At 39.3% G+C, this 11,276-nt stretch overlaps 1 protein-coding gene across 1 annotated transcript in view; it reads left to right on the top strand.

The window, feature by feature from the left end:
* Nucleotides 1-6,435: 6,435 nt before the first annotated feature.
* LOC146073313 (uncharacterized) overlaps nt 6,436-11,276 on the top strand; it is a 31,729-nt gene continuing 26,888 nt past the window's right edge. The window contains exon 1 of the mRNA XM_083180491.1: nt 6,436-6,483. Coding sequence (XP_083036617.1) covers nt 6,436-6,483 — 48 coding nt within the window. The remainder of the gene's footprint in view (nt 6,484-11,276) is intronic.

The raw sequence follows: 11,276 nt of genomic DNA, 5'->3' as shown, positions 1-11,276 counted from the left end.
CATGTATTGGATGAGAAACAAATTAGCTGCAGAAGGTTTCTCCTATGTATAAAATGAAAGTAGCTTTAGGGAGTCCCCCAGATTTGCAGGAAGAAATGGTGTAGGTGGATTGATCTGACTGTTGTGTGGCTTTCCACAGCGTCTTCCAAATGAAAATCCTGTTACTTATTTGTCCTGCAAGAAAAAAATATATATTTAAAAATCTATATTGTGGTAATTCTACTATTACTGTAATAGTGCTACTTTATATCTGGAAAATGATGTATTTTTATATACCATTGTAAATATGTCCAAGTCATTTACAATTTTTATATATTTTTGGGAATAATCTGTTTATTGAAAAATTTTCCATATATTGTGATCAAATAAAGGTACATATATTTTGGAAGGGGAAAGGGAGAGAACAACAAATAAAATAGGGAAAGATGGGTAAAGCAATATAGCGACTAAAAATCCAGTGTCCCTCTCAGTAAAATACATCAGATAATATGCAAACAATAAATTGTATTGTGAACAAGGGAGAATCCCCTCAAATGTCACATTTGATTATTTACAAGCTTATGCTATATTGTTATAAGCCAAATGTAAGAGGGGGAGGAGCATTGTGATGCGCTAGCCATGGCGACCATGTATCTATAAAGCAGGGGAGGGGAACTGTGTATAAGGACTACTACACTATGTATATGTTTTCTTTGTTTGTTTATATATGAAGAATATAATATAAAACAAGGGTAGGATGATATCTCTTCTGTCTATGATTACAAGACATGCCTCTAAAAAGTTGGTTTAAGGTAATTTTGCCAAATTGTAGTAATTTGTTACTTATTTATATATTAACAGTTTCTTATATAGCGCATACAAATTCCGCAGCACTTTAACTTGAGAGCAATTAGGAATCAAGCTTATGGATCAGGCTGGTCTCAATGCTGAGAGTATTATATATTATTCAAGAAGGAATTCCTTCATTACTACAACATGAGACAGAATACTTTACTGCTGCTACATTACTTGCTTACACAAAGGGTGAAATTTAATAGGATGAGATATTCAGTAAGTGAGAGATTTGGTAAGAAATCTTCAGGTTTTTTAAAGCGGCAATCATTAACACAGTAAAAAAAAAACTGGAGATTTCTTACCAAACTTCTCACTTTCTGAATCTCTCATGATATTAAACTTCCCCCAATGTCACTGACAAACTATAAATTCCCATTAATATGTTTAGACATTTATTATGGACTGACAGTAATTGTCATAATTCTTCAAGTATATCTTACTATTCAGTGTTCCATACGATAATGTAGAATCGTGTAATATACTGTAAAATCTAGATATTTGTAGAAGTTTTATGCAGTGTTTTATTTATCAATAGATATTACATATATAAGTACTTGTGTACTAGCACGGCACCCAGGATATTTGGTCGTACAAAATATGATCGCATTGCATGGCATACACCCGATGCACTGCAAAGCAATGTGATTTAAAATTGTATAAGCCCCCTATACGATGTTTAATTGTATAAGCACCCTAATGGAGGCTTACAATGTTAAATGCACTCCCAAGCCACCCCCACTATGGACGTGAACCCAAAGCGTGGCGAGCGCACGCGTATTACTTTACATGTATTCCGTGTCCGCTCGCCATGCTTCGGGCTCGGTGGCTCGCTGCGATCGCCAAACTATATTGAATTAACTCCACGCTGATGTGGATACTGGGGGTATGAAAAGGTCATAGGACACATACCGCCGCCCCTCGCGGGGTCGCTGCGCTCGCCACGCTTCGGGTTCATGTTCATAGTGGTTGGTGGCGTGGGGGTGCATTTAACATTGTAAGCCTCCATTAGGGTGCTTATACAATTTAAAATCACATTGTATGTCATTGTATGCCATATACAATGGTATACAATTTTTAATTGTATACCATCGGGTGCCAATCGCGTTGCATCACATCGCATACCATCGCATGCTTTATGGTCTGCGATGGGCGCCGTGCTAGTACACAAGTACCCAAGTATATACTAATAATTGATAACAAGACAATATTTGTACAATAATATCTACAAAGGTTTGTTCATGTATCAATATATTCTTATGTATAATATAATTACCTTACTCTGGAGATGCTTCCTCTGTCTCTTTCTTACTCCTCCATCCTCCCAGCTCTCCAACCAGTAACTGATCCAGCAGCTCCTTCATCAGCTCCCAGTGGTCTGATACAGCCTATTTATAGTCACTCCTCCCCATCTCTCCCCAGTAGTTCCCAGGATGCCCAGAATTATTACACTGAGAGGTGACATGTAAATTAGGGTCACATAACATTAGTATACAGTCATTCACCACAGCAGCTCCTCCTGCCCAGCTCCTTGTCTTGTAAATGAGGTATAAATATTCCTAAAGTCACTTATTACAATGGAAATGCTAATTACACCCTGGCAGGGTAACTCCTTGTATTCTAATTAGATCACAGCAGCCTCTGGCCTCCTGTTACATCACCAATGGAAGCTTTTGTTTAGGAGTCACCTATTGTCCAGGCAGAAAGTCAGCACTAAGATGTTCTACATATCAGCAGGAACTCTACAACGATTCACTGCTAATAATAACAGACATGCATACATATAATTTATGTCTATCTATCTATCTATCTATCTATCTATCTATCTATCTATCTATCTATCTATCTATCTATCTACAAGATATAACTGAACTCACAAAGTCTAGGTTTGGGTACAGTTGCCAGTGACCACAATTAACTTTTGTGCACTGAAAGGAAAAGCAATATTCTATTAACATGTAATGTTACTTTATACTAATATTCTCCATAAAGATAGAGTGGCAGCTTTAGTCCACTTCTTAAACTCTGATGCTGGACCAGTAGATATATATGGCAGACTTATTATGGATTACTTAGAATGTATTATTTTAAATAATTATTTTCTGTCTGAGGCATACTTTTTATTACAAGTACATGGGACCGCCATGGGCATAACAGTTTGCACATAGATTTGAAAATTTGCTTATGGGACTTTTCGAGAACCAGTACATTTAAGGGAGTAATTTACTATACTAACTATGACCAATAAAAGGACGAATAAGGTAATGAACTGCTTAACTAGACAAGCTGTCATTATTAACATTGGTTAGCAAATATCCCAAAAGCAAAAGAAAAAAGGGTTTGTATCTTGGGGCACTCACTGGATTAAGCTATATTTGTAAGACCCGTCTTGTATGGAATCATTACAAAATTATACTTTTCTTTATAAAATGTAACTTTTATTAGTACATATGCTAAAATTGCTAAAAGCCAGCAAAATATAGGGTAGAATGTGAAAAGTGTTGAAAATAATAGATTTTTTTTTAGATTGAAATTTTACGCACTGTGTTTTTGTTCTATGAGAATCTAGTCTGTTTTAAAGATTCTTATACTTAATGGGACTCCAAAACAATTACCTGTGGGTTCTTTAATGGTGCTGATTATATAGTAATGTTACATCAGCAATCACAATTAATTGCTTCTCAGATCCAGTGATTCCTTCCCCCTCCCCCCCCAGATAAATGGTTTCTTTAATCTATTTGACTTGCCCACACATTACAGATTTGTTTCAGTTATCGGCAGATTTTTCCTGTTAAAATTCCCACACATACAAAAATGAAACTTCAATAAAACTTCATGTTTTTAAACATGTATAAAAATCTGATTCAGCAATCGATTAGCGATCCCTATTAATTTTTGATTGGGATTGCCAAAAGGGGGAGCCCACACATTAAAGATTAATTATGACAATCATCTCCCGAACGGAGGATTGTCACAATTAATTGCTGATGTATGGGGCCCATAAGTCAATATACCATTATATCAAGGAAGGTAAGTAGCCTTTGGGCAATCCCATACAGTTTCAGTCAACCCAGACTTGTTAATCATTCCGTAAGAAATCTCTCCATGGTCAAAGTACAGTGAGGCTGAATATTCCTCTTTTAGTTGTAGTCATATACTTATAATCCTTACTCTGCCAACAGGTCCATGTATGTTTCATTCATTCTCATTCACCAATATATGGCACATCCCACACTCCTATTGTTGTAAATAGTTACATATTGTCTGTTCTCTAGAATATGCCGAATTGTGCGGTTTTTGTTCAATTTAAATGAATAGATGTGAAAACTTAAATTGATAACATCTATATTGCAGTGTAAAAATAAAGCAGTCAGTATTTTCCCTGCACAGAAACAAAATTACTCACCCAAATCTAATTCTCTCTGCACAAGCAACATCTGCCCCCCTGCAGTGCACATGGTTTTGTCAATCTAAGAAGGATTTTGTCAGAAAGAATGAACCAAAATAAGGCCCTTTATTTGGATTGTGGCAACCAAGCTAGGACTTCTGAAATAAGAAGGCTACGTAAAGGTAATTCTGAATCTCCTCTCACTCGCGGGACCGGTGGTCTATGCCCTGCAATGCTCTGCAGCATCAGGGTATATCCCACATGTTAAACGCAGAGCAATAGAGAGTTTAAACTTTATCTCTTTTCAGATTGACAGGTGTCAGATCAGATCTCTCATCCCTCATCCGCTTGCATAATGATGAGAGGACAGCAGAATCTTTACTGGAATTAACACCTTGGAGATCCCGAATTCACTCTTTATTCTCTGTGCAAACATATCAATATACGGTGTATAATATCAGTAGTGGTTTAAACAGCAAACGTTGTTACCATACCAATTAATTGTTTCTTTATACCACCAATCTTTCCTTTTATAAAATAGATACAGATTGCACAAACATAGTTTCCATTTAGTTCCTCTCACTTTGCTGACAGCTGGCCAGTAGTACTGCAATGTTATTTAACACCAGTATTGCTGAATAACTGAAAGTAAGCAGCAGAAGGATCCTTTAAACTGTCATTCCTGAGCTAAAGCATCTCTGTTAGAATTCCCATCTCCCGATCCTCTGGCACACGCTAGTGAGAAAGTGGAAAATAAAGAGAATCTTGCCTGGAGCTCCCTTTATATATATATATATATATTTTTTGAATACCAGTATAGTTATATGTCACAACCAATACTATGTGCCCTGTGAGAAATATTACAACAGTTTGTGTATATCTTGGAATATTAATTAAGTTGTTTACAGGATCTAATTTCTCATGATAATATAATTTGCTGTGTTTAGCGGTCAGTGTAAATCACTCCTAAGGACTGATATCTTCTGCCAAATGAATGTGTACTCAATAGTAGGATAAGAGCTAAGCAGTTAATGAGAAGAGATCCTCCTTCTAATAATTTATGCTAATTGCCTTCAGTGAAAGGGTTCATTACAATACTATCAGTGTGCATTGAATGTATGTCAGTCTTGTTTTGTGGTGAGTGTATTGTTGGAAATACCATACTAGTATTTATTTTCTAGTTCCTACACCCAGTTCAGTCAATTACTGAAGGAGTATTATAGAACTTTTTTCTAAATCAACCAAATAAAAGTTAATTTTTAAATTGTATACATCCTTTCTCATCTATTTAGTGCCCCCGACACAAGTCTTTGTTTGCTCTGTGTACCTTAATGTCTTCACTGACTTAGGGGAGCACCTCCAACCCACATATTTAATAAAGCAACTAATAGCTATCTATTTTGGGTATTGGAGCAAACGCTGCCAATAAAATCCTATCATGTAAAATATACTACTTGGCATAAATCCAGTGCGAAATCCTCAAATCTATATCCACTAGAAAAACATATATGCCCGAGCAATATATTTCTGTAGATGAAAGCATTATGCTATTCAAAGGAAGGCAACCAATGAAACAATATATTCCTCCAAAGAGAGTTAGGTTTGGAATACAAATATTTTTCATATGTGAATCACAATGAGGATATGCCTGGGACTTTCATTTACACTGGCCAAGGTGAAGAAGGGCGGGAGGGAGAGAGTACTTCATATAAACTAATAAGCCATGCTTCAGTGACCAAACTTGTGCTGTGCCCAGAACTTATCGGTAAAGGATATGTTGTTTTCATGGACCGATGGTTCTCGAGTCCTATGCCTTTCCTTCAGCTGCAATGTCGTGGTTTTGGAGCCTGTGGAACAGTTAACTTACAAAGAAAGGAAATGCCAAAGGAACTGCAGGCTGCTAAATTGAAGAAATTGATGCTACACATCAGGAATTTAAGCAGCAATCAAATGGGAAGACTATGTCACACAGGTGAAGAAGCCAGAGGCAGTTCTAGACTACAAGGCAAACATGGGAGGAGTAGACAGATTAAACCAAAAAATAAAACCATATGAATGCCTCAGAAAGAGTGTCAGATGGTATAGGAAACTATTCTTTCATTTGATATAACTCTTGTGATTGCCCATATTATATATATGGGAAAAGTGGTGATGAAAACTGCAGTCTCCTACAATTTAGACATAAAGTCATTCATGGGATTTTAGAAAAGTATACGATGAATAGGAAAGTGTTCATGGGAGGAAGACCCTCAAAAACTGGGAATGTAAGCTGTGTGGGACATCCCATTACATCCAGAAGGCTGCTTTGTAAATGATTACACCAAAAGACAGTATTAGAATTTGTGTGTGTGATTTTGCTTATAGTCTGCCTTCATGGCAACATATTCTGAAAACTACTTATTGTATTCTTAAACAAATTATTGTAAGATGAATTTTCATGATCAACTCATTATTTAAAAACCCACCCTGGGAGAGGTGACATGGTAATAAAAACCCGCCCTGGGAGAGGTGACATGGTAATAAAAACCCGCCACTGAAGGGGTTATCAGAGCCTTTATTCAGATGATTTTATATTGGTGTAATACAGGTTATATTTCCATGGGCACATACTAGTTTATGTTATAGCGGCACAGTATAGCAACTAAGTGCTAATTATTATGGGACACTGCCCCGCTCTATTCATCCATCGGCACTTACTCCATATGCATGTCACAGCTGATTGCTGATTCTCAGCATGTCGGCGCTGGCGTTCCTGCAGACACAAAGTGCTAAGTGTGTCTCACCTGACTATTAATGTTCTTAATGGGTCTGCACCAGCGTTTATACAGGTACTGAGTACTAGATGCTATCAGCTATCTGTGATAATGGTCTGACAGCGATATAACTGTGCTGAATACACAGAAGTACTGATTGCCTATGTGCAGGTCACAGTGAGCTTCATCTGGGCAAACCTGACTGCTGGGCTAGAGGGTGTTTTATAGCAGAGGAAGATCCGACCTTGCATTTGATTAATTGACAGCTCTTCTATCCTATCCCTTCATTCATCCTCGGGACAAACATAAGTTGCCCTTTCCCTATGGGTTGTATTCCTTCCAATTACATATTTCAACTGTAATTCTGTTTTTTATGGTTTTATGTTAATTGCTAAAATAAGACAATACCCAATGTCACATTGGCCCTTATTCTGATCGGTGCGGATATATCCGCGTGCGTTCGGTCCGCCGATGTTTTGTGTCTGCGCATGTGCAGAGGCGTCTCTGCGCATGTGCGAGCGGGGCGTACGGCCAAATCCCGCATGATATTTGAACACTCCGAACAGGGGGTGGAGAGGGGCGTGAAGGGCTATTTGGGCTCATTACCATATGCATACGCCCCGCATTTCATGGGAGTGCCCATGAAAACGCTGGGCGTACGTATGGTAATGCGGCCGTGACGCACGTGTAGGGGGCGGACATATGACATCGCCGGATGTCAGCTGCCCGCCCAAATCCCTGCTTTTGCACGGAAAAATGTCCGTGTGGTCTGAGGTTGCGGGTGCTGGTGGATTCGGTCCTGCATTCGATGGTCTGCGACCATCGAATGATGGGGGAGGCGTATTCCCTGAAAATTACACGTGCGGTCCGTTCGGCCAGCTTCTTACCGCATATGGACGGAGTTGGCGATCCGTATGGAAGGCGGGGTTTCGCACGCACGGTCCTGGCCGCATAATCGGCTCTGGCCGCACCGATCAGAATAAGGGCCATTGTGATAAAGTACATTATTAATTTCATATTGTGTGATTAATATTTATCTGATATAAATCTGTTACTTGCCATAATTTATATATTAGTGAGAATCCACAAACCAGTTATACAGATTCAAACAGTTTTTTAAATTCAATCTTTATTTTTTCTCCCCCCCCCAATACAAAACTTCTATTTAAAAAGTTAAGTAACAAGTTAAATAACATAAGAGTGTTTGGCTGTAAACTCATACAGTTAATTCCTGTACACAGACAGGTTATGGATACAAACACATTTAATCTCTGCTTAGTTTGTTTATTCTTCTGTGGTTTGTGGATCGGCGTCCCCAACCCCTTCGCCCTGATTGATTATGCTACCAGAAATGGAAGCTTTTATTTCAGTATGTACCGCTGGTTGTGTATAGATTCTTTCTCAATCAAACATGTGACTTAATGACGCAATTAGTCAAGTGCTACTTACGTTTGTGATGTGTCTTCCTCTTTTTTTTTTTTTATTCTGGATTTTTCTTTATACATGTGCTCATTAAATCTTTCATTGTGCTCACTACTGTATTTTGTGCTAATGTGATTGTGTTCTTATTGTCCATTTATATTGGTTACCAACCATACTTGCACGGTGAATAAAATACTATTTCTCTCTATTACTTATTATTTTAATTATTACTTTTCTATAGAATTATAATCTCTTTAATTGTGGTTATATGGGCGCTTGGGCCGAGACGCCTCACCCCAACCACATGCTTATGTACATTATGCGCTATTAACAGTCATACATCCTTTTATTGGTGTCCTACCCTAACCCCCCCCCCCCCCCGGCCCTTAGGTTAACTTAAGTCAGTTATTTGCCCATTTAGTCAGGCAATTAATAATAGCTACTATTTTATGTGGGGTTGATCTGTACCCTCGTTCAGGTTCCTGTGTAGCCTAGGGTCCCTTTTTGGTCAATTGGCCACCATGGAGGCCGTCACTCTGTCCCATATTTTATGGAATTTCTGGACCGTGCCCCTAGCCATATGGATGTATCTCTCATGGTCCTTAGTGGCGTGTACCAAAGCTAGCCATGCGTCTAAGCTGGGCCCCTCTTTTGCCATCCACTTTCTGGCAATGCATATCTTGGCCAGGGTGCATAGCTGTATCAGTAGTAGTTTATCGCCGTTACATAGTGATGTATTCTCTACTACGGCTAGGATACATGTGCGAGGGGTGCATTCATTTTTGGGTAGCTTCTATCACCCCTGTCCAGAATGCTGCCACCTTGGGGCATTCCCATAGTAGGTGCCAGAATGAACCCGTGTTAACTACACATTTCGGGCATCGAGTGCTTTTTGTACCCCCAAATTTGTACATTTGCTCTGGTGTTATATATATCCTATGGATTATAAACAATTGGACCTGTTGAAACTTGGCTTAATTTGTGGCTTTACGGATGTTACTCACTGCTTCCTCCCAATCCTCCTTTGTTATTCCCCCCCCAGATCCCTTTCCCACTTATCCTTCAATTCCACTAGCCCCTTATCATGTGATACCTGAGTCAGGGCCTTATAGAAGAAGGAGACCTCATGCCTTTGGGGAGATCTGATGACCAATTTCTTAGTTAACGATTCTTTTATGATGGGATTTATGTTTTCAAACTGAACTTCCAGGGCATGTCTTATCTGCAAATATCTGAAAAGATAGTTGTTTGGTAGCGAGAATGCAGTTTTCAAGGGCTGAAAAGTTCTCAGGTTCTCCTCCTCATATAACTGCCCTAATCCATTTATTCCTTTTTGTACCCACACTTCTTGTACCTGTAATTCTCTCAGTTCTAACAGATGGAGGGCATTTGGTACTTGTGTATTATCACGGCGCCCATCGCATCACATACCATAAGGCATACGATGGTGTGCAATGTGATGCGATACGATGTTAGCTGATGTTAAAAAATTTTTAATTGTATACCATCGAATTGTATGCCATTGTATGGCATATACAATGGTATAAAAATTTAAATTGTATAAGAACCCTAATGGGTGTTTTCAATGTTAAATGTGCCCCTTATAAGATAAATAATTGTATAAACATCGTAATAGGTTCTTACAATGTTAAAAGCACCCCCACGCCACCCATACTTTCAACGCCAACCCGAAGCGCGAACCCGTGAGGGGCGGCGGTACCAGTCCTCCGACCTTTTCATACCCCCACTATCCACGTTGGTGTGGAGTTGAATTTATATAGTGTGGCGAGCGCAGCGAGCCACCGAGCCCGAAGCGTGGCGAGTGGACGCAGAATACATGTGAAGTAATGCGCGTGCGCTTGCCACGCTTCAGGCTCGGTGGCTCACTGCGCTCGCCACACTATATAAAGTCAACTCCACGCCGACATGGATAGTGGGGGTATGAAAAGATTGGAGGACGCGTACTGCCGCCCCACTGTGCTCGCCACGCTTCGGGTTGGCGTTGATAGTGGAGGTGGCATGTGGGTGCACTTAACATTGTTAAGGCCCAAGGTTTAATTTTAGATTTTATGTATTCAATTTGGGGGTTTATATTGAGAGCTTTGAATTTTGATGTGTCCATAGAAACCCATATTCCAAGGTATTTGAATTCATCCACCCACTTCAGTGGTGTGGCTGTATCCAAAGCTGTAGGTCTATTTTCATTTAAGGATAAAATATGTTACTTGCTCCAGTTGATCCATAAGCCAAAGTATATGCCGAAGACATTAATCACCTCCAGAACCCAGAGCATTGCTATTTCATGATCCTGCAGGAATAAACAGAATGTCATCGGCATATAGAGCAATTTGGTCTTCTCTAGTACCTATTTTTAGACCCTGGAACGATGTACTTTCTCTAATCATGCCTGCCAGCGGCTCCATTGCTATGGTGAATAGAGCTGGCCACATTGGGCAGCCTTTACGGGTGCCTGGGGGAGATGTATTTATTAACAGACACCGTAGCTGATGGGGAAACATATAGCAGTCTCACTCAGTTTATAAAAACTGGGCAAATTCCTACCCATTCTAGAGCCTCCCATAGAAAACCCCATTCAGTTGTATCAAATGCCTTAGCAGCATCAAGAGAGACCACCACTGGGTTCCCTCCTATTTCCTGTGGGGTTTGGAGTTGGCCGTATAGCCTTCTCAAATAGGTTGTAGTTGACCTCCCAGGCATGAAGCCTGTTTGGTCTTCATGAATAATTTCCCCTATTACTCTATTTAATCTGGCTGATAAGATCTTAGCAAGAATTTTTATATCATTAGTCAGCAGGGAAATGGGTCTATGAGAGTCCATATTTTTGGGGTCTTTGTCTTTTTTCAGTAGAATTATAATTAGGG

Source organism: Crinia signifera, chromosome 4 (assembly GCF_055691185.1).
Source record: "Crinia signifera chromosome 4, ASM5569118v1, whole genome shotgun sequence".
Taxonomy (NCBI): domain Eukaryota; kingdom Metazoa; phylum Chordata; class Amphibia; order Anura; family Myobatrachidae; genus Crinia; species Crinia signifera.
Note: the sequence above shows the minus strand (reverse complement) of the source record. Positions and strands in the feature narration are given on the sequence as shown.